The 22,909-nt window shown below is 61.3% G+C and overlaps 1 protein-coding gene across 7 annotated transcripts; it reads right to left on the bottom strand.

The window, feature by feature from the left end:
• Positions 1-18: 18 nt before the first annotated feature.
• Positions 19-22,533, bottom strand: SNED1 (sushi, nidogen and EGF like domains 1). 7 transcript variants are annotated; one of them, XM_013298663.3, is made up of 33 exons: positions 22,208-22,532; positions 18,933-19,220; positions 18,217-18,357; positions 17,369-17,531; positions 16,353-16,478; positions 16,086-16,199; positions 15,162-15,275; positions 14,771-14,884; positions 14,522-14,638; positions 14,105-14,230; positions 13,731-13,835; positions 13,159-13,272; positions 12,882-12,998; positions 12,289-12,405; positions 12,086-12,202; positions 11,728-11,841; positions 11,473-11,646; positions 11,199-11,312; positions 10,170-10,283; positions 9,628-9,741; positions 9,427-9,540; positions 8,497-8,793; positions 7,119-7,302; positions 6,916-7,028; positions 6,135-6,413; positions 5,566-5,710; positions 5,137-5,219; positions 4,256-4,342; positions 3,925-4,041; positions 3,353-3,440; positions 2,651-2,734; positions 2,379-2,416; positions 19-1,940 (listed from the first exon to the last, which is right to left on the bottom strand). In XM_013298663.3, the coding sequence occupies exons 1-32, from the start codon at positions 22,409-22,411 to the stop codon at positions 2,380-2,382; spliced, it is 4,335 nt and encodes a 1,444-aa protein (XP_013154117.2). In that variant the 5' UTR covers positions 22,412-22,532; the 3' UTR covers positions 19-1,940; position 2,379. The 7 variants fall into 7 exon arrangements, with proteins under 7 accessions (XP_013154117.2, XP_055673283.1, XP_055673280.1 ...); XM_055817308.1 differs by having other exon boundaries at positions 3,353-3,443; positions 8,497-8,559; XM_055817305.1 differs by lacking the exon at positions 10,170-10,283 and having other exon boundaries at positions 3,353-3,443; positions 22,208-22,533.
• Between the last annotated feature and the right edge of the window lie 376 nt (positions 22,534-22,909).

Genomic DNA, 22,909 nt, shown 5'->3' with positions numbered 1-22,909 from the left:
CAAGTACTTTAAAAAATATCCAGTTTCCATGAAGTGTTTTTATTTAAAAAAAAACAACCAACAAACAAAACCAAACCAAAATAACTAATTAATTTCCAAGGCTAGGTTAAAACCCTCTGGCTGCATTACATGCTGTGCTGGTGGTGGGCCGGGAGGGAGGCAGCAGGCTGCTGTGCGGGCTCGCAGCAGAGCCATGCATCCCATGGCTGCAGGGACAGGCCCTCCAGCAGCACTGACTGGTCTGGGGGTGGCACTGACCCAGCGCTGTCCTGTGGCAGGGCTGCGTCCACCTTCACAGCCCGCGTTGGCGCTGGCCTTGTGGCTGCCAAGGCAGGGGTGCAAACCTGCAGCCCCCAAACCTCCCCTCCCCTGTGGATAGCAGAGGCTGTTCTGGCTTTCCCCTCACCCTGCTCTTCCAGGCAAGGGCTAGTTTCTTCCTGTGCCCTTGCGGCAGGGGGCTGGAGCAGGGTCAGGCAGCCTTGGAGGAAAACGAGGCGTGTGTCGCCATCTCGGACTCTAGCTCTCCTCTGGGAGAAGAGCTAGAGCCTGCGCAGGAGGGGAGCATTGCACCGGCCTGCTGATTGTGGCTTCACATTGTCCCTGCCGCTCCCAGGCTGCTGCCAGATGCCTTGGCAGCTGCTTCTCTGGGACAAGCACTGTCAGGCTGCTCCCCAAAGCTCCTGCACCTGTTCTGCTCCAAGAGCATCTTCTGAGCTGCAGCTCAACATGCGTGGCTGAACAACAAAGCGCTCTGCGATGCTCGCAGGAGGGGAAGGCTGCCCCGTGAGGATGCCCCCCACACTGCTGGGGAAATAACACTCTATACCATAACTACAATATATCTCTGGTAGATATTAATTTATAATATACACTGTGTACATTAATACACAAATCTATGCTTAACTAGTGTTGTCATACAAACTCACAAAAACTAGGAATGTTTCTAAGCTACACTTTTTCCTTGTCTGCCCTGCCACAGCTGTTGGACAGCCACCGTGTGCATGCCGATTCTCTCCTCCACAAACAGTGCTGGCACCTCAGCACCACATGGTGCCACAGGGAATGCAAACAGGATGGCAACAGAGCTCGCTTCCTCACTGAGCCCATGATGTGCCCTGCACTGGCTTGGAGGTGATTAGTGTCAGAACAAGCATGGTGTTACACCTCAGCTGATGAACTTCACCCTACACATCGCTTTTAAAATTCTTTCTAGGTGCTATATTGCTTTCTGAGCTGGAAGTTTGGTTAAAACCACGGATTGTTTACAAAGCAAAGAAGAAAAGGCAGGCAGTAGAAGCTGCCCAAACGTGCCCCACTAGAGCAGAGGAGACAGGGACGTGCCCCCACTGCCCACACTTCACTGCTCAGGGGGGCTGTTCACCATTTCCAAGTCCATCTACATAGGGAAGGTCTTCTCCAACCAGACTGTTGTGGGCCACCTTCCAGGTGATAGCTAAGGCTTTTTGGTCTGCATTATATTTGTTGTATCTGTTGTATTTGGGGGTTATAGGTAATTTATAACCTTGGATTACAGAAACAGGTTGGTACAGATGCTGTTGGCAGGGAGCTGGGGTCAGCCCCGCTGATGCCTGAGCAGAGCTGGGAGCCTGTCACTTGTGCAGAGTGGCTGGGAGGGACCAAGTGGGGCTGGACCCTCAGGGGGCTGCTGCAGTACACTGGTGCTCAGCTCCTCGGGGGCAGAGAGGCGGCCAGAGTAAGGCAAGCCAGAGCAAAGGCAGTGCTGGTCCGGCGGAGGGAAGGGACTGCTGCTTGGCGTGCCGATCCAGCTGCATGTGCCTAACGGGCTGGAGGAGAGGGAGAGGCTGATGCCAGGCAAGAAGGTTCCCCTGCTGTGTTCAACCCAGTGAGCAGATCTGATCTTCCTGGTGTTTTAAAAAGCCCTTAGATGTGGAAAGATGAAGCTTCTACTGCTTTGAACCCTGTGAAGGAGCAGGAGGAGAATGAGCTGATGTGCAGAGTTCCCCACTGCTGCCTCTTCCCACCCTCTGCACCTGTCTCAGGCTGGGAGAAGGGGACCTGCCCCCTCCGGAGTTCCAGCCTTTGCCTTGCTCAGGCAGGCAATGCTTGGGCCCTTTTTGTGCAGAAATCACTTGTTCATGGGGCTGCAGAGCTGCAGGGAAGCATAGCATCGCCCCTGCTCCTCCAACCCAGCTGTGACCAGGAGCCATCAGCTGCATGCCCAAGCCTGACAAGCACAGCAGCTGGAGAGCCCCTGCACGCCCTCAACGTGGCAGCATGAGCCTGGGCTGTGCTCTGGCCTCCAGCCTCCTCCCCAGCTCCCTGCACAGAGATGCGCACAGCCACAGGCAGGAACTGCCCCTGCCTGCAGCTGAGGAGAGCCTGGAGCAGGTACTTACTCTACGGCTTCTTCAGTGTGTGACTGTTGCTTGGTTTTCTGAAAGAGAAGGGAGGAGAGCACCATCAGCCAGTGCTCACAGGGAGGGAGGGCATGCTGAGCCAACATCTAAGCCACGGTCATGCGCTCCTCATGCTCTGCTCTGCACAGGGTGCTTGCAGTCCGCCCCCAGCCTAAGCACCCCTTCGTGTGTGGGGTGACACTGCCAAGCTGCATCCTCCCATCCCTGGCCACAGGACAGTGCACTCAGTACGCTGCCGCTGCCAGCCATACCTGCTGGTTGTCTTCTCAGAACTGGTGCTCGCACAGCTCTCCTTGTAGCAGATGTCCTGGTGTACCTTGTAGACTCTCCTGTACCTACACACACACAGAGGTGAGTTCTAGGGAATAACGGGGACAGATTTGCTTTTATAAGTGTAAGGTGGGAGTCTGGGGGCCTCCTCCATTTCCTTCCAGACTGTGGTAGCCAGCCTTAGTAGGAATGGGGCTGAGCCTGCTGTGTTTGAGGGCTGGCAGCACATAGCCAGGCCCCCTGCGCCTCCATCACGGGAAGGCTGGGGAGGGGCAGGGCTCAGAGCAGAGGCCCCCCTGCTCTGATGCTGCAGGAGGGCTGGCCCTGGCCCTCTGCTTGCAGATGGGGAGGCAGTAGGCAGGGGATCTGCTGCTGCCTGGGGGTCACACACACAAAATCCAAACTTGCTGTCACGTAGGTGGCTAACACTGCTACGGGGCTGTCATTTCAGCAGCACCCTGCCCTGACACGCAGCTGGCAGGGCAGCCCCGGGGGCTCGAGGGCACATGAGGTGGCTCAGCCTGTGCTGGGGAGGGGGCAGCTGCAGCCACCTGGCAGCTGCCAGCCAGAGTCTGAGACAGCCTCACGCATGCTCTCCCCTCCCCAGAGTCGAGCTGCAGGGAGACATCCCTGGCTCTGACCACAAGAGGAAGGGGGGAGCACAACCCGCAGGCAGTACTCACAAGTAGTGGCAGGTGCCTCCTTCCCACACGGGGAATGACTTGGTTTCCGAGTACAGCCGTGTGCACGAGTGTGGCACGTTCTTGCAAGCTGCTTGGGGAATAGGAGAGGGGAGCTATCAACAAGCCCATCTCTGGCCCTGCCTGCCTGTGTCCTGTGGCAAGGGGCTGGTAAGTCCCCCCAGCTTCCCCTCTGCTCTCCTGGAGGGCTAGGCTCAACAGAGCTGACCCGCTGGCAGCAGCAGAGCCCCCAGCCTCACTATAGTGGGCAGGACACGAGCCTGGCAGAGGCAGAGGGCTTGGCCAGGAGCGGGGAGCAGACCTGCACTCCCAGATCTGCCTCAACTGGCAAGAGCAGAGCCCAGCCCCTCTCTCTGCAGCCGGCAGAGCCCAGCCCTCTCTAGTGGAGCCTAGGCATGGTGGGAGCCCCTCGGCCAGGATGAGCTGGGTGCTGACAGGGTGTACTCCTTGACCTGCACCCTGCAGGATCTGTGGCTGGGATTGCTGCCAGGCTGGGCACATGCCATCCACCTGCCGGAGGGAGCTCAGCCCTCCAGCAGCAGTGCAGCACTCACCCAGCTCACAGAGCCGGCCCTTGAATCCTGTGCGGCAGTCACAGTGGTAGGACTCAGCATTTCTGCTGCAGGTGCCTCCGTTCCTGCAGGGGTTCGTGGAGCAGTTCTGCCCCTCACCTGCAAACCACATATGGCTGTCAGACCCTGGGGCCAGGACACAGCCCTACCCACCCCCTGGCATACGAGGGTGCTCCTGGGGACCACACTGTGTGACCCTTGTGCATCTCCCAAAAGGGCAGCAACAAAGAGGGCAGGCTGGTGCCAAACGCCCTGCCTGCTTGTGGGGCCTCAGCTGAGTCCCTGCTGCTCCTGTGGCTCCCTCTAGACTTACTCTTGCTCTTTGCCTTGTGCAGCTGCAGTGCCAGACTGCCCTGGCTGGACACCTCCACATTCTCCAGCTTCACTGGAGCCTCCGGCTCTGGGAAACAAGAGGGTCAAATGTCACATCCAGCTGCGGCCAGATCCAAAGACTGCCCCTCTGATGGGATTCAGCCTGCTCGCAGCACAAGGGGGCTGGTCAGGCCTCAGGCAGTGGTTTAGCCCTTCCCCGTTGGCACCCCATAGAATTAGGGTGACCACCCTGCCCTTCCTGGGCATCTGTGGGACATGGAACCCTGCGGAGGCAGGGGCAGAAGAGAGATGTGCAGCAAGCTGCCATCAGGTGTGCTGGCCCCCTCCCCACCCCATGGTGGAGGTGGGGGTCCCAGGCCTGGTAGGATATATCTCGGGCCGGCACTTGCATCCCTGGTATTCTGGGGATGACAAATAGGGGACTGGGCCTGTGCCAGCAAGGGGCTTCTTGTCCAGGTGCTCTCCTCGATTGCGAGGCTGTGCTTGGGGCTGGGGGCTGGGGGCATGGGGGTGTCAGGCTGCTGGGCAGGCAGGGGCTGTACTGGAGGGCTGCAGGGTCACTGCCTGGGCTCCTGCAGCTGCTGGCAGGGAAGAAGGCCAGCCCCTGCTGCAGCCAGCACTGCCTCCCATCAGCAAGAGCTGGGCTCCCCAACCAGCTGTGCGTTACCCCTGTCCCTGGGCAAGGGTCTAGAAGCAGGGCAGAGGTTTGTTTGCCCAGGGAGAGATCGGAGGGCTCTGCCCTCCCCTATGGCTGCCCCAGCCCTACAGCAGCCTGCCCAGCTGCCACCCTGTCCCTGGGGGGAGGCCTAACAGAGGGCACTGGGTGACAGGAACGGGCCAGAAAGGCAGCAGAGCTCTTACGCGTCTTCACAGTGATGGATTTGCCCAGCGTAGTGCTGAACCTGGCGCTGATCCTCCCTCTGCCATCCACCAGCTCGGTGAACCTGGGATAGGAGAGCCATGAGGGTACAGGGCACTGCAGGTTCCCCAGGCCACAGCCACCCCATGTGCTATGGCTGGAAGCAGTTGGATAAAGCACTCGCTGGTGGCATCAGGCTTTGGTGCAAGCACTGTAGGCTCAGCTGTGGGCAACATGAGGGGGCCTGCTCACCGGGCAAGGGCCTGCCTGGCTCAGGACCCCAGCAGGTGGGCAAGAGGCTGCAACCCAGCAGGAGCATGGCTTGACCCTGTGCGCGCCCAGACAGGGGAGCTGGAAAAAGGGGCTGTGCTCAGCCCAGTGCCTGGGCCAAGTGCTAGTGGAAGAACCAGGAGTGATGGAGCAGTGCCTACCTGGGGGCTGATGAGGGCTCCTCAGCTGTGTCATGATCTGCTAGCAAGCGCAGTTCAGGTAGGAAAGCTGGGGGCAGCCTGTTGCGCAGGACCCGGGGGTGTCCAGTTTGGCTCCACCGTCTCTCTGGAGCCCCATCCCTCTGCACTGCAGACCAAATTATTAGGCTTAGCAGGGAGCAGGCCCCAAGTCAGCACAGCAATGCAACTCTCTGCCTCTCCCCTCATCCCCAGGCTGCCTTTTAGGGCTGTCTGGGGACCTATGCACACTCTCCACACACCTGGGCTGCAAGTGCCTGTCCCCGTGAAGCACCACTGAGCTGTAACTCTGCATCTGCCCTCTGCTAACAGAGGTGGAACCCCGCCACCCCCACCTCCCTTTGCAGGGGACTTGTGTCCTGCCCCCGCAGCCTGCTGCAGGCACCTGCTTCTGGGGCAGCAGGTCCCCGCGGACTCATTATTCTGTTGGTCAACTGGTTTCCTACGCCCTGCCCTGATTCTCTGCTAGCCAGTCAATCTCTCATGCTGCAGCAAACCGGCACCACCCCAGCCCTGGCAAGCTAGGCACTCACAGGTGGCGACGTAGAGGTGGATGGGCTCACTGTGCACTTGGCCTTGCTCCGTGTTCTGCACAGCTGTCACGGACAGGCGGTACCGCTGCCCAGGGAGCAGGTCCCGCACTGTGTAGGACACAAGCTTCCCGTTGGGCACATAGCGGCTCTTCACACTCTGAGCAGTGGTAACATTGATGATGTACCCCTCCACGGCACCGGCGGGCGGCTGCTCCCATGCCATGGACACGGAGGTGGCAGTGACGCGGGAGGCAGTGAGGTTTTGCGGGGGGAGAGGCCCTGGGGCAGGCAGGAGGAGGGGAGAAAAAGGGTCAGCACTGGTGTCCTTGAACGGTGACTGCCCGGCTCGCCCACACACCGCTTTACAAGCAAGCCACGCCCCCAGCTTGCCTAGCCACGCCCCAGCCAGCCCTCGGCTCGGCTCCAGCCACGCGATGTGCCCGGAGGATGCTCGGCGCTGGGCGGGCAGGCGAACCCCCAGCTCCGGTCCCTGTCCTCCACCTGCCTTACAGCAAGGGATGAGTCAGGCCCGTGTGCGCCCCACGTGGGGCTGAGCTCATGCCGGTCTTCAGCAGCAAACAGCATCTGGCAAGGGAGGACACGCCGCTGCCCTTCCTGCCTGCGTGCCTCCTGCCCGCCCTGCTGGCCAGACGGGCTGCCTGCCCTTGCAGCTCCCCCTCCCTGCAGCTTTCCTGCTGGCCTTGAGCCGCACCTGCCCTGCGCCTGCTAAACCCCTGGGCCCCTGCCATGGCACGGGGGCAGCGAAGGCAACCCCACTCACTCGTCCACACATGGAAGGGGGCTGTGGCCAGGCTCTCTGAGGGGTGGTCTTCTGTCCCCAGGCCGCTCAGTGTCGTGACATGGACAATGTACCTCTCTCCTGGCTGCAGGTCCCTGCAGGAGAGGAAGGCAGGGTGGGAAGGGGTGAGGCTGGGCAGCCTCAGAGGGCCACCTGGCCCAGCACCCGCCTGCTGCCCCACTCACAGGAAGGTGTACTTGGCCACGCTGCTGTTCAGCTCCACGGTGTGGTCTGCCAGGTCTCCTGGCTGGTGGATGGAGACACGCACCCTACTGACAGTGGAGTGCTTGACCCGGTGGAGAGCCCACTGCACCGTGATGGCGCTGGCCGTCACGTTTGTGATCTCAAAGCCTTCCACCGGACGCGGTCCTGGCCGGAGCAAGTACAGAAGTCTGTGGTCAACCACTGGTCACTGTGGGTCACCCTGTCCCTTCCCCATGCCCCTGCAAGGTGGGTCCTGCCTGTCCCTTTGCATTCGCTTCCCCAGTGGGAACAGCTCAGCACCACCTACCCCACCAAACTCACACCCCCTATACCACTGTCCGGGAGCAGGGGTGTGGGCAGGTGGGATGCACACCTGTCTGCCTGCCTACAAGGCCTCATGCCACCCACGGCACCATTGGGACCATCCTCAGTGGACTGGCTCCAACCCCCTGCTACCAGCTCCAAAGGGACTGCAGTGCCTGGCCCTGAGCCCACCGCACAGCCCAGGCTGCCATCCCGAGCCCAGATCTCACTGCCTCTGGCCCCGGCTCAGGGCCTCCCAAGACTGTGGCTGGGGGCATAGGCCCTTGCCCTGCCCAGTGTCACCATTGCCTTCTCCCCCAGCCCTCACTCAGCCGCAGCCTGCTGGGGGGGGGGGATCTGGCCCAGGGGCTTCTCCCACCACCCCCTTCTCTCTTCAGAGGGCACTTTTCTAGGTCTAATCCCCTCCATTCTCAGTTTGTGCTCCATTTCTACATCCACCTGCCCTAGAACGCAGAACCAGAACCTCAGCTGTGCCACCTGCTCGTGCCCTGCCCCCGGAGGCCTCACCAAGCCTCCTGCCCTCCACCTGTGGAGCAGAGGTCCTGCCAGCCCTTGCCCACCCTGGCACACCCCCACACCAGGCTGGGCAGGATGCAGGGATGACTTGCCCATGGGGCCCCGCTACCCAGCACCGGGGCTTCCTCCAGCTCAGCCCCACAGCACCAGGGATGTGTGCTACCCCAGGTCCAGTGTCAAGAAGTAACTGGTGTGGTGGGCGCAGCCTGGCTTTGATGAACAGGATCTGGGAGCGGTCCCCGCTGCCGGCTCCCTTACCAGCCCCTGGGCAGGGGCCCAGTGAGCCTTGGGGGGTTTGGTCCCCTTTTACTCACAGCAGAGAGAACAGCAAGCCTCTGTGCCAAGCGCTTTCCAAAGACTCCCAGCTGGATTTTAGGATCTGCGCCACCAAACCCACCAGGGTCTGACACCAGGCTGGGCTGTGGCTGGAGCCGGCGGCGGGGAGGAAGAGGCACAAGCCCCAGCACTGCAGGGGCTGCATGTGCTCACAACCGCGAGTCCCCCTGGGACACTACTCACTAGTGCGCGTGGTGAGCATGATGGGCCTGCTGATATCATTCTTGTTGTTCACGTTGCGTTTGACTGAAAAGACAGAAATATTGTAGGCTCTGCCGGAGGCTAGTGCCCGCAATTGGTGGGCAGAACGACTTCGGTCCACAAAATCTGTCCTGCGGTAAGAGCCGTCGAGGGATACGTACGTCACGGCGTAGCCGTCAATGAGTTGCCTGGCAGCTGCGTCCTCAGGTGGGTGCCAAGAAATCAATACACCAGTGTCCTCCACCCTTTCCACCTTTAATGAGGTTGGTGGCAGCAATTCTTCAGGGTGTGGGCAAAAGCAAAGGGGAGAGGTAATGCCATGAATCTTTAGAGAACAGACCCCGGCAGCAAGAGGCAGAGCGGCAGCAATGGAAGATGGGGCCCTTGCTCTCTCTCCCTCAGTGCGCCCAGCAGGAGCCCTGCAGGCACCAGCTACCACAGGCCTGGCAGGCACAGGACGAGTCAGGGCACCAGCAGCGCTCCCCGCCACTGCAACCCAGCAGCACCAGTGGCCAGGCATTTGCCACCACCTGCCAGGATTGGGGCGCCAGCAAGACAGGCCAAAGACCACACAGAAGCCAGTGCTGGCCATGAGAGGCTTCCCTCGGGTGCCTCAGCCTCCCCTCCTGAGGGCATCCGAGGGATTGCCATCGCTGCTGGGGGCCAGGGACACCTGTCCCCAGTGTCCTCATGCCAAGCCTGGCACCTGCAGCAGCAGCTCAACACACCAGCACCTGCCTGCAGCATCGGTGGGGCCCAGGCTGCCCCCCATGGAGACAAGGCCCCAGCCCTGCCTGCCTCAAGGAGAGCTGCTGGTCCCGGATGGCGTCAAGCCCCATGTAGGTGGTGGCCACTGCCAGGTCAGTGTCGAGCCCCATGCCATGTCCTGGTGCCGCTGATGAGGGCCTTTACCTTTTTCGCAGCTCTTGCCTGTGTAGCTGACTTTGCAGGTGCAGCTGTGGGTGCCATTGCCAGGCAGGCAGTAGCCTCTGCTCCCGCAGGGGCTGGAGAAGCACGGGTCGCTGGCTGTGGGAGAGGTGCCGGGCCCAGCGGTGTTAGCAGTGCTGGCTGGCCCAGGGGCCGCCCAGCACCGAGCTGCCCTGCCCGCCTCACCTGTCTCGCAGTGGTAGCCGAAGAAACCCTCCGGGCATACGCAGAGGTAGGAGCCCCCATAGCTCTCACACTCCCCTCCATTTCGGCAAGGGCCCGACTCACAGGCGTCCACTTCTGGAGGCAGGGGGAGGCCAGCAGTGAGCAGGGGCCCCAGCGTGCCAGCAGCCAGCCCCGCAGGCCAGAAACAGCCCCTCCAAGGGGGCAGCAGGACAGACATGCAGCCTGGGGCTCAGTGCAGCCCATCTGGGCCCAGAACCCCACCCAAGTGCCACGGTCACCGCATCCCCTGGCAAGGGGTGGATGCCTTCAAAAGGGCATCACCAGCAGACACCTTGTTCCTTGCTCCCTCCCCACTGGATCGGTTTCAGCTCTGCCCCCAGCACCAGAGGCCAGGAGGTGCACGAGGCACCAAGCACATGGAGCAATGGCTCAGGTTCAAGGTCCCCAAGAGCTGACCAGCTGCCTGGTTCGGTGCCAGTCCTGGCCACATGCTGCGGCCCACAGCCCAGCCTCCTGCCACCCTGGTAAGGGCAGGTCCCTACCTGTCTCACACTGTGTCCCCACAAAGCCCTCAGGACAGAAGCAAGCGAAAGACCCAGGGAGGTCCCGGCAGGTCCCTCCATTCTTGCAGGGTTCTGAATGGCATTCGTCAACATCTGGGGAGTTATGGGAGGAAAGAGTGCCAGCTCAGCCCGAGACAGGGGGCTCAGAGAGGCAGCACTTCTCCCACAGGGTGCAGACCCTCCCCACATCACTTGCTACCCCAAAGCCCGCTGGCCAGGAACAGCCCTGCTCCTAGGGCCGTTGGGAGCCCACTGCCCCACACCTGCCCCTCCGCAGGGGCTGCGTTGGGAGCTGGCCATGAGGAAATGCACTCAGGGACACCTGGCAGTGTAGGACTGTGCCAAGAGGTCCCATAGGGTGCCTGTAGCATGTCCCCTCCTCTAACCCCTGGCAGGTACCCCACCTTCTGTCACCACTGTCCCCTGCCAGGCCCTGAGGAGCTGGGCTAGAGATGCCTGCCAGAGTCCCACCAGCCCTGAGGCTGCCCATTACCCCTTCAATGAGCACCCACACACAACCACAACCACATGCATACACAGGAGCAGGAGCACAGGGCAGCCAAAGATGTGCAGCCTCAAGTTGAATTTCCTCCCCGGTCTTAGCTGACAGCTTTGGAACCATGCAGCGCACTTCCTACCCAGATCCCGAGATCAAGGGCTTGTCTGCACAGGCTTGGCATGCATCAGAAGCCACTGCCCCCTCAGCGATGGGGGATGCCCACACAGCATCCACTTGTGGGAGGACGCAAGTAGCACACCTGCCCCTGCAGCCCCGACCGGAAGCAGCATCTCCCCACTGGCTCACCCCACAGCTGGCTGGGAGCTCTTGGAGAGAAGCCCTTGCCACAGACTGATCTGAGCACAGACAGAGGACCGAAGCCAGTGCATGCAACTGCAGGCAACCCAGCTCCTGACCGTGGGGGTTGTTCCCCGGGGGCTGGCAGGTGAAGCAGGGTTTGCTATGGCCACCTGTGGCAGCCCCGAAGCATTCCTGGCACAGTCTCTCACCTGACTCGCAGCGGTGGCCCACGTAACCCGGCTCACACAGGCACAGGAAGCCAGCGATGCGGTCCTTGCACTGGCCACCATTCAGGCAGGGCTGGGACCAGCACTCATCAATCTCTGCAGGCATTTGGGCAGGGGAGAGACAAGGTGAGAGCTATGAATGCTGGGCAGGGGTCCCCAGTGGGGTTAGGACCAAAGTATGTGTCCTGGGGTCACCAAGCCATGGTTGTGACCACAGTCCACTGGGACATCACCGCAGAGCTTGGCCACTCCTCACCATCACATTCGGGGGGGTCACTCCAGATGCCTGGCAAGTGGCAGACGCGTGGGTGGTTGTGCTGGCTGAGGGCATAGCCCAGCTCACACTGGTATTCAGCCAGCGAGCCCACCCTGGTGGAGTTGAAAGAGGCCTGGGCATGCTTCACCTCACTGGGGACACCGCAGTCAACCTCTGGGGAGAGACAGGGGGGTGAGGGGGGCCTGCAGAAGTACCCCGAGCCCCTGGCTAGCAGGGGCAGCACAAGGCCCTTACCAGACTGGCAGTGCTTCCCTACATAGCCCACTGGGCACGTGCAAGTATAGCTCCCGCCAAGGTCCTCGCAAGTAGCGCCATTCTCGCAGGGACTAAGGAAGCACGGGGAGGGCACTAGAAGAAAGCGGAGCAAACTGCAGAGCTGACAGAGCCCAGGAACCAGAGCCACCCCTCTTCCCCCTCCAGCAGTGCTGCCCTGGCCTCCAGCAAGGAAGAGTCAAAGCACTCCAAATTACGGGGAGGGGGGTTCAAAGCAAGCAGCGAGGCTCGCCTGCTGCTGCCATGGCTGTCAGCTCTACCAGCTGTCCCATCCCCTCCCCAGGCAGCCCCAGCCCTGGCACATCCTGCTTACACCCACCAATCTCGCAGTGCCGGCCGGCGTAGCCTGGGGGACAGTCACACTTGTACTTGCCGATGTAATGGAAGCAGGTGCCCCCATTCTGGCAGGGCCCTGAAGCGCAGGGGTCCGGCTTACCTGGGGGCAGAGGGTAGGCGGGAGCTGAACAAGCGAGTGGGACAACTGCCACCTCTCCTCCCCGGGTGGGGGCCAGGGGGCCGTACCAATCTCGCAGTGCTTGCCGGTGAAGCGGTAAGGGCAGGTGCAGTGGTACTCGCCATCCGCCTCCCTGCAGGTGCCCCCGTTGCGACAGGGCCCCGTGCTGCAGAGCCGTGGCTTGGCTGCAGAGAGAGTGCCAAAAGCAGGGGTCACCCACTGCTGCAGGCACACTGAGAGCCACCTCCTCCTGCCAGCGGCCTGCCAAGTCCCTTGCTGTTGCAAAGCCGAGCACTCCTGGGCCTCACAGCCCTGGGCTCAGCAATACTGCAAAACAACATCCCAGCAGATGCACACCAGGGCTGCCGGGGGAGGGGGCACGGGACAGGTGGCTGCTCCTGAGGCCAGAAGCTCAGGCATGTAAAAACTCCAACACAGATGGTGTTGCACAGGAAACACAACAACTACATCGGCTGACTGACTGTCAGGGACTGTGAAGGGAGCCATGCAATCCTCCCTCCACCCTGCAGGATGGGATGGGATGGGATAACACACTCCCAGCTGCAGTTCAGCAAGCAGCCACCCATCTCCCACAAGGGTCCAAGCTCTTCTCCCACCCTCTGCCAGGTCCTGGGGCTGGCAGGGAGCTCCATGTGGATACCTTTCTCACAGTGCTTGCCAAGGAAGCCTCGAGGACATTCGCAGGTGTACGAGTCATCGTGAACCTCACAGGACCCCCCATTCAGGCAGGGCTCAGAGTCGCAGGGGGATGGCATCGCTGCAAAGCCAAACACACAGGGCGTCACCGAGCACGTACAACCAGGGGTGCAAGGGCTGTTCCCCGGCTGATGATGGTTATAACCCTGCTCGCCCTTCCAGCCCCTGCCAAGCGTCCTTCCCTGGGGATGGTCCTGCATGCCCATGGACGAGAAACTTACTGTGGTTGGTGCCATAGTCAGTGTGGCAGACGCAGAGGTAGCTCCCACCATACTCCATGCAATACCCGCCATCCGGGCACTGCGTGTTCATGTTGCACGGTGTGGTGGTGACTTCTGCAAACACATGGCCAGCGCCAGCCTCCATCAGCCAGTGGCAGGAAGACACCCAGCCAGCTGCCTGGCCAGAAACAGGAGTCTCCTAACTTTGCAGGGTCTGATGAGACAGGAGGGACCTTATGTACCCCACACCACAGACAGTGCAAATGGCAAGGGCCAGCCTGGATGCCCCACAAAGCTGCAGGGTGGAAGTGTACAAAGACTGTGGTTCCCTCCCTACCCAGGGGAGCCAAGATGGGGCCAGGGGCTGGGAGATGCATGTCTCAAGGGGGAGCGATGGAGATGGAAGCATTGCCTCCTCACTAGGGGACAGTATTTCCAGGCTCAAATTTAGCGCGTGCCCCCGGTACTGTCGTAGGTTCAGGCACAGACAGTCTCCTTGCTTGCCTGCAGCCCGCTTGGCTCAAGCATCCCAGAGAGGGTGCAACGACAGTGAACAAGAAGCTTTCACCTACCGAATTCACAGAGGAGACCAAAAAAGCCAGGTGGGCACTGGCAGATGGTAACATTCCCTTCCAGACAACTGCCCCCGTTGCGGCACTCGCAGCCTTCTGAGAGCTCTGCAAGACAGGAGACGGGAGCTTCCCAGGACCCTCCTGCTTGCGGGACTGGGACAGCCAAGCAGCCTTGCCAGATACCACCCATGGGAGAGGCTCAGGTGGGCAGCAGCCACGAACCCCCGAGGCATGGCCTCCTTCAGTGGGATGGACCCGCTGTTTAGTCCAGGAGCCCTGAACAGGATCTCTGGGGTTGCTGCTTCCCCTTCTCAGGAGCACGAGGGCTCCCCTAGAGATGCCACACACCCCCAGAGACACCCCCCAGTACTCACTGTCTCGACAGTCTTGCCCAGTGTAGCCCTGCTGGCATTCGCAGACATAGCCCTGCTCCGTCTCCAGGCAGCTGCCTGCATTCTGGCATGGGTGGGAGAGGCAGGCACCGGGCACACGGGGCCCACCTGTGGGGAAGGGGGAGGCTGAGCCAGAGCCATCCCAGCCTGAGGGTGGAACATCCCCTGTCCCAGGGGCTGGGCAGAGCCAGTCTAGCCTAGCTTCATGCTGGAGACCCTGACATTGCCGAGCACCCACTGGAATGAACTCCATCTCAGCAGCACCACAACCCCTCTGCATAAGCTGCCCGCCAGCTTTTGGCGGTGCCTACAGCTGACCTTTTTAGCCATTTGCCTCTTGCTGCCTGGCTCCCCCAAAACCAGCTCCTGGGCTGGGCTGAGCTGAGCATCTCCACTCACCGTACTGGCAGTTGTTGCCGTAATAACCTGGGGAGCAGGTGCAGATGTAGCGGCCGGGGCGGATGTAGTTGCATGTCTGACGGTTCTGGCAGCTCCGGTCCTCGCAGGAAGACGAGTCTGGGCAGGGAAAGCAAGCGTGCAAGTGATGAGCACAGCCTGGCTCTGAGAGAGGGACTGTGACAGCCAACAGAGCATGGGGGACACAGTCCCTGGCATGGGTGGTCCTGGGGTGCAGGCAGAAGCAGGCACCTGTCTCACAGCGCTGTCCCACGAAAGGCTCCAGGCACATACAAGTGTAGTTATTGACCAGGTCAACACAGTGCCCACCGTTCAGGCACGGGCTGGACTCACACTCATTCATCTCTGCAAGGGGAGGTCAGGAGAAGCTGTCAGGCCACACGCAGGCACTGCCGGGCTGTTGGTTCACCCACTGCCTCCCATACTGAACGATGCTCAGGAGGCAGAAAGCCACAGTCGGGGAAGGCAGGGGAAGAAAATAAATAAATAAAATCGGCACCACTGGCAACATTGAGCGCTCCTCTCCCAAAACTCTGGCCAGGAGTGAAGCACAGTGGGAAGGCAGCTTGTCAAGGCATGAAGCGCCACCATCTCCCCACCCATGGCTGCTCCTGCCACCCACCTGTCTGGCAGTCTGCACCCGTGTACCCTGGCTGGCACAAGCACTCTGCTGTTCCATTCACCACCTGGCACCTCCCGCCATTCTGGCACACCCTGCTCTCACATGGAGACTCTTCTACAGCAGGACACCAAGAAAAGAAAAAAAAAAAAAGAGGGGGTGTCAACTCAGGCACAGGACCAGCACACAGAATCGTCTGCACACAGGGTGATGCTAGGGCTGGGCAGAGAGCACAGCTCACAGCCATCAACACTCCCTCCGGCAGGAGACAGCCATGTCCCCAGGCACGGCTCTTCCCAAAACCCTTCCCTCGGCAGCTCAGCCCTTTGATCCCCCTGCGCCTCTTGGATGCCATCGTGCCATCGTGCTGCACTGGGCGTTTCTCCCTCCCTCCATTCCCCAAAAGTCAACTCCCTGCTCACCATCTCCACCACCGCGGGGGCTCACTGGGAGCCAAGTGCTTTGGCGGCACCTCCACCAGCAGGTGGAGGCCAGCGGAGGGGGAAACCAGCCACCACGGCCTCTGCCAGGGACTGGGAGAGTCCCCACTGGCTTCAAAGGGCTTGGGACCAGAGCATCACCTGCAACAGCAGGGCCTCCGAGACTTGTTTAAGCACTAATCGCCAGCTTTCCTCACTGAGGGAGTGGTGGTGGGAAGAAGTGCTGGCAGCAGCGCTAAGCGGAGCCCTCAGCGGAGAGGGCTGCCAGCAGCAGGAAGGGCTCATGGCCAGAGCAAAGCTTCCTTTGCCTGCAGCAAGCTGAAATCCAAGACGGCTGTTGCAAAGTGCTCGAGCCCAGCAGCTGCCGCAGCAGCCCTGGTCTCAAAGAGCCCCCCACCAAGAGCAGCAGTGCCCCCTGAGCCTGGGGTCTCAGCTCTTCATGCGCGGCAGAGAGCCAGCCCTGCTGTGCCGGCAGCCCTGCACTCACCAGTCTCACAGCTGGCACCTCTGAAGCCCAGCGGGCACCTGCAGCTGAAGCTGCCAGCACCATTGAGGCAGGTGGCTCCGTTCTGACATGGGTGGGAGAGACACTCATCCACATCTGAAACAGAGCCCCAGGTTGGGGCAAGCGCTCAGGGCAGGGACAGGGACAACCTGAGGGACAGACAGACTGCCAGCATACAGCGGTCATGCCAGCAGCGAGACCTGCTCCCCATGGCAAAATGCCGGGAGGGAGCTTGGGGCCGGCACTCACCGACGTGGCACCTCTTCCCGGTAAAGCCAGCCAGGCAGGAGCAGGTGTAGGAGGGGTTCCCCGTGATGCAGTCCTCGATACACTTCCCCCCATTGAGGCAGGGCCGCAGTGTCAGGCAGACAGAGGCTGTGGGGACAGGCAGTGCCCCCCTGTCAGCCTGTGCCCCAGCAGTGCTCACCCACCACCTTCCAGCCACACCAGCGCCAGGGTCTGTCCCTGAGCCCGCCCAGCTCCCTGGGGTGCTCGGGAAGCCCATGGGGGCCACCTGCCTCACGGTGGGGCAGGGTCTGCTCCTCACAGGCTCCCCTGGGACAAGGGGGGCAGTTTTATTCCTCATGTGCAAGGGTGAGAGGCTGCACAGGGTCAGCCCTGCCAGCCAGGGGACATAGATGACGTGCCTTCACCTATCACCCGAGACAGAGGGAAAGGTGGTGGCAGAGCCCCTGTACAGCAAACCCACCAGTAACGCGAGACATGCGCAGATCACAGGTGGGAAAAGATGGCTGGGGGGAGCAGGGACGAGGAACGGGAGACCAGCAGCTCCGTGGGGAAGGTGTCAGGACCCCTGGGGTGGGGAGCGTGGCTCAGCCCTGGCACCCTGGCCCCGTGGGGGAGGGTGGCACCAGCCTCCTAGGACTTATGGAGATGTGCATCCCCCAAGGGTGTCAGCCCCTTGCACCCTGCCCTGCCTGCCAGTGGGGTCCCACCTAGGCACCATCACCTCCTCCCCAGCCTCCCTAATCACTCCCCGCAGGCTCTTTTATCTCAAAAGTCTTCCTCCCCACCCCATTTGCTCTCCCAGCCCCTTCCCAGCCCCAGGGCACCCATGGGTGCCATTCCCAACCACGGCAGGCAATGAGGACAGTCCCCCCATGGCTGCCTCCCCTCCCTCCCCAAGCCCTTCAAGCAGTTTCCTCCACCCCGTGGAGGTGGGGGTTGAAGCAGGGAAAGACGGGGCTGGAGAACAGTATGGGGTTGGGTTGGGAGTTAAATAAACCTAACTGCTGTCCTCTTACTTGTATTGCTGCAGCCCCCCACTTGCACCTGGGCATCATCGATTCTGAACACCCAGCGCCCGGGGATACCCACATTTGTCGTCATCTCCACGTCAGCGATGTCATCGGTGCGGGATCCAGGGATGTTGAAGTAGCGCTTTCCATCACCAGCGTTAAAACCTGCCTGGGAGGACAACAGCAGAGGGTAACAAGACATCACTAGTGTACAGAGGGAGGCGGCTGGAGCTTGAGGGCTCATGTCTCTCGCCCCTCAGCACCACTCGGACCAACTGTCCCATTCCACACAGCACCAGCCAACGCCCAGCCCTGTCCACACGCTGGGACAGCAGATGGTGCACGGGGGTGAAGTGGCCACCCTGCCTGCACGGTCCCTCCCCTGGGATTCAAAACCCATCTGCTTCCTCTCCACCTGCAGCATCCTGCCTGCTGCAGGCTGGCAGGCAGGGGGCCAAGCACAGATCAACTGCCACTAAATTCACATATCCAAACGGGTACTAGCGGTTTTGTGGGTGTGGGTGTTGGCTTTTTTTCCCTTAAACACAACAACGCACACAAGGATTAAATAAAAATACAAGCAAAAGCTATGCTGGCTATAGCAGCTGCTCTTAAAGGCTGAAGTTAGGAAGGAAAAGGGACTACAAGGCAGCAGCCAAGGCAAAGACCTGTGGTTTCAGGACAACAAAGCCCCCTGTATGATCTCGGCTTTGGGAGCCAGAGCACACACAGATATTTAAGAACTTTTTTTTTTAAAAAAAAAAAAAAAGTGCAGAGGGAGCCAAACCAGGAACTGCAAACTTGCAGGGCGAATAGGCTACCTGGGCGCTCTAGGGGCTGTGTTTGCCGCTTACCTGTGCTGCGATGCCGCCGAGCCCGGCAAAGTCCCCCCCACTGCTGGCGTGCATACCCGTGGTCCAGGTGATGGACTCATAGTTGAAGATGGTGAAGGACAGCTTGCCATCCGTGATGAGGACAATCTGGAAAGTGTTTACCTGCAGCGGGGAGGGGAAGAAAGCAGTGAGCAGGCAGGCGAACTTGTCAGAAAATAAAATGGCGAAAGCATTTAGCAAAGGAGTGTTTCTTTCAGCCCCAGTCCTCCTCTGCTAGAAAAGGCAGTTGGGTTTAATTATTTTTAATCCTAAGGTGTTGCGATTCCCCTGGCCTAGCACCCCAGCCAGCCGAACAACTCTATTCTCCTCCCAGGGGAATGGGAAAAATGGGGAGGAAACATGGTTATTTGGCCTCTGGAAAAAAGTCACCAAATGCCACATGCGACCCACTCCTCAGCACAGGCAGGCAGGCAAATGCTGTCCTGCTGCTGCCCAAGAAGGGGAACGCAGCCTCCACGTGGCACAAAGAGGAGTGTTTGGATTTGCCAGCTCAGCGCTGCTCTGTCACGGCAAGGTGTCGTGACAGAGACACTGGGGTTGGCTTATCCCTACTGACAACTCCATACCATGTGCAGCTGGAGCACCACTGCCATGAAAGGCACCAAAGCTCTGGTGGGATGCCCCTTTTAAAAAAACCCTACCCCTAAACTAATGGCTGCTTTGCCCCACCTACTCACCGGCGAAAATGAACTGCCCCCAAAGAAGGTCACTCGGTACCAGGTGGCAATGAACACCCACTGCGCAGAAAACCCCGGGAACTCGGGGAAATACTGTGCGATGTCCCTGCTTGCTCTCTCCAAGATGGGCTGTTCAGTGCTCTCCCGGTAATACACATCGCCTGCCCGCCGGTTATCCACATCTGCCCAGAAAGCCGCCACCACACGCCGGTCCTTGGAGATGGGGAAGGCCACCGGGGTGAACTGGGAGACCTCCTTCAAGAATGAGATAATCCCATTGTTGTTCACCTGCAGAGAGGGAGGGAAAGAAATGGGCTGCCACAGCTGATTCCTGCCACCGGCAGGAATCCATGTTTTAAAGGCACTTTCCATTTCACCATTCCTTCCCACCACCACCACCACCCACCACCACCCCCCGCTTTCCACAAATATTGGAGCGCTTCCCCTTCCTGCCTTTGGAAGCGGAGACGTGCCCCGGCACCCGCAGCCCCCTGCCTCAGCCACTTGCTTGCTGGAGTGCGGCTGTGGGGAGGCAGCCACACGAACAAACCCAGCCCTGTTCTCCGCCGCGGCCGGGCCAGGGAAAGGGGGAACAGCTGAGAAAACTGCAGCAGCCCCGGTGCTTTAAACAAACAGCACCCAGCACACTTGGCCAGCTCACACCGATGCTCTATTGGCAGGGACAAGGGGCTGTTTCGCTTGCTCCCTGCTCTCTTACAGCTGACATGCAGCCTGCAGGGCTGGGGTCTAGGGCTGAGCATTGCTGCCATCCCCCTGGCAGAGGGGGTCGTACCCATGCCAGACAGCCGCCAGCCCAGGACAGGGGGAGTCTTGCTGGGCAGCAAGCCATCCACCGGTATGCAGCAGTCTGAGCGAGTTAACAGGTCCCCAGGTAACCAAGTGCCACCATCCCATCCAAAGCCCCCTGTGCTGTCTGGGCCTCGACAGGCTGCTCTCATTAGAGTGGGGGATGCCAGACACCCGGGGTGAGATACTGCAAGCTCCAAGCTCTCCCCAGCACTAATTAACTGGGGCAATTAAGGTCCTGGGATGCCCAGCCCAGGGACACATAGCAGAGGCAGCCCTCAGTCCAAGGAAGGAAGCTGGACACAATGGATGCTGCTGCCAGTAGTGCTGCCTCCTGGCTCAGGGATGCAGTGGGAGCGAGGAAGGGGAGGAAAACCCTGCCTGCACTGCTGCCTGAGCAGGGAGCGAAGGGGCAGGGATCAAAGGGAAACACTCTCGCCTTCAGCCCCATGTTCCCAGGAAGAGATCCCTGCTGCAGTGGCAACCCAGCGGGGCAGGAGGCTCCCAGCAGCTTCGGTCCCCTGCCCACAGTGCTGCCTGCAAGCAACAGCAGGACAGGCAGAGGCATACAGCCCCCCAGCTGAGCTCCCTGGCGTGCAACGCCTGGCACCAGCAGCATCAGCCTGGCAAGCCCTTGGGCTGCAGGGTGATAAAGGGAGGGCACAGTACAGGCAAGAGGCTCTCAAGCAGACAGCGCAGCCCTGGCACACAGCAGGCAGGGGCAGGCAGTGGTGTCACGCTTGCGTGCTGACAAGAAGCCAGGAGCCAGTGTCCTGCCAGGAGCCACGCTGAAGCCAGGGTGCCTGGATGCTCAGGCAGGGGCAATTGGACTGTGAAAGTCCCATGCAGCCCCTGAGAAAGATCCCCAGTCCCTCCATGCAACAGGGCAGTCCTTGCTGTGACTAAGGGGAAGAGGATTCCTGTTTCCCAAAGCCTCCGTAACCCCACAGTGTCCACAGAGGAACATTCTTCCCCTGATTAAAGCAAGATGGGAGAGAGCTGGAGCCAAGAAGGGCTTTTTTTATTGTTGCTGGTTTTTGCAAAGGAGGAGGGGGAGGTTGAAGGCAGCCCTCGAGGACAGAGGTTTCCAGGTGAGCACAGCCCCGTGCCAGCTCCCCCAGGACAGTGGCTCCCCAGGGAGGAGCAGCCCTGCCACACAGACCTCCATGCTGGGAGCCCACGAGCTGGTGCTGCAGAGCCAGGGGGATGCACTGCCTTTGGACCCCTGCAGCCCCTCCAAGACCCAGAACTGTGCTGCAGATCCAGTATGGAATGGCCATCACATCACCTGGCTTCTCCCAGCCTCGTCTATCTTCCCACTGTTGCTTAAGCCCCAAGCCCACATCCCCCCCACCCAATGGCAACTTTTATTGGGGGGCGGAGGGGAAAGGCACCGGAGAGGACCAAGGACCTCCTGTGCTTAGCCCAGGTGGTGGGATGACGCACAAGTCTGAGACGGCATTGAGGTGATACTGAGCCCTCTCCTCCACCAGCCAGGTCTGGATTGTCAGTCAGCCCAAGCAAACCAGGGAAAAGAGAAGGAACAAGGATGCTGGAAGATTCACTGCACCAGGTGGGAGCTGGCAGGGGGAGCACGGACTCCACCCCAGGATGCAAAGGCAAGAGTTCAGAGCCAGCACCACCCAAAATGCTCTGGGGACAACCAGGCAGTCGGGGCTGCTCCTCTGCCTGATGGGGGACACGATAGGCTGCTTCTCTAACTTTTGGGGGACATGACAGTCCTGGTGTGACTCGAGTTCTCAGGCTGCAGTCGAGGTGGCTCGGGGGCTGCAAGGGAGCACCCTGCCAGGGGCCCCAGAAGCCCAGCCATCCTGACGGGCACAGGGAGGAGAGGGAGCGGGATGTGCTGAATGCCCAGCCGAGCCTGCTGCAACACAACCCAAAGGGCAGCTGTGTTCATTCTGCACGGCACCCGGAGCCCCGCCACCTCCTCCCCAGAACACCCGCCATCTGGGGGACGCGACACGCCTGCTCCGAGCTCTCACCCACCCGCCCGCCCAGCCCTGCTCGCTGCCGCTGGGACCCCCACGGCACCCCGCTGCTGGGCCAGTCCCATCGGGCGAGGGAATTTCTGGCTCCAGCCAGGGCTGCGCTCGGGGCTCCCGGCTGCAGGCGAGCACTTCAGCCGGCATCCCCAGCACGGCGGGGCCGGGACCCTCGCCAGGGCCGGGACCCCTGTTGCGCTCCCTGAGGCTGCCCCCGCGCCGCCAAGCCAGGGCTCCGGCATGGCCAGCGTGCCTCCGAGCCCCGGCACATCGCCCCTCCGCCGTCAGCACACCGGTATTCCGCTGACGCTCCGAGTTACATGGGGACCACCCAACAGCCCCGGGGAAACTCGGATGCACTTGGACGCATCCAAGCAGGACTGTATTTTAAAAACAATGAAAATACATAAAATGAAACGGGAGGCCCCGGGGGAGGCCGCCCCCCCAGCCCCCGGTACTCACATAGAGGCCGGTGTGGCCCGCGCCGAAGAAGGGGAAGGGGACAGAGAGGGGCCGCAGCTCGGAGCCGCCGTCGTCCTGCTTCCGCGTGGCGGCGTCGCCCTGTGCCGGCCCGAAGGGGTAGAAGTCGGCCAGGGGCACCACGCCGCCCGCCCACAGCCACTCGCCCAGGGCCACCAGCACGACCCAGCCCGCCAGGCCCCGCATGGCCGCCGGGACCCGCCGCTCGCCTCTCACGCCGGCACCGGCCACCACAGCATGACGGGGGAAAGGCACACGCCGGCGGGCGCGGAGCTGAGAGGCGGCGGCGGCGGCTGCGCGGGGCGGGGCGCGCGGGGCCACGGCTCGAACCAGGCGCCCGCTACAGCTCGATGCGCCGCCGCCGCGCTCCTTCACCCCGCTGGCCTCGCCCCGCCGCGGAACATTTGCATAGCCCGGGCGAGCAGCCAATGGGTGGCCCGCGCGCTGGGAGGGCGGGGGCAGAGGGGCGGGGCATGCAAATGTCGCGGGGCCAGGGGTGGGATGGGCGGAGCGGAGGCGGCAGCGCCCACCGTAATGTCCCCCCGCCCCCCCCGCCAGCGCCCCGCAGGGCTCCCCTGCTACCGCCCTCAACGCCCCCCGCAGGGTCCCCCGGCGGCCCCCGCGGAGGGACCCTCCGCCTCCCCCCTGCCCACGGGGGAGAAGCAGCCACCGCCCCAATACAGG

This window comes from Falco peregrinus, chromosome 12, assembly GCF_023634155.1.
Source record: "Falco peregrinus isolate bFalPer1 chromosome 12, bFalPer1.pri, whole genome shotgun sequence".
In the NCBI taxonomy this organism is placed as follows: Eukaryota; Metazoa; Chordata; class Aves; order Falconiformes; family Falconidae; genus Falco; species Falco peregrinus.
The sequence above is the reverse complement of the archived record's forward strand: the minus strand, read 5'-3'. Positions and strand labels throughout refer to the sequence as shown.

What these genes read in the sequence shown, in the direction of transcription:
- SNED1 (XM_013298663.3), bottom strand. Translation starts at nt 22,411, where the DNA reads ATGCGGGGCCTGGCGGGCTGGGTCGTGCTGGTGGCCCTGGGCGAGTGG. An exon ending in AGGTGCCAGCTGTGAGACTG is followed by an intron (nt 15,276 to 16,085) that starts GTGAGTGCAGGG and finishes GTCCTGCTGTAG; the next exon opens with AAGAGTCTCCATGTGAGAGC. An exon ending in TGGTCTCCTCTGTGAATTCG is followed by an intron (nt 13,273 to 13,730) that starts GTAGGTGAAAGC and finishes ATGTGTTTGCAG; the next exon opens with AAGTCACCACCACACCGTGC.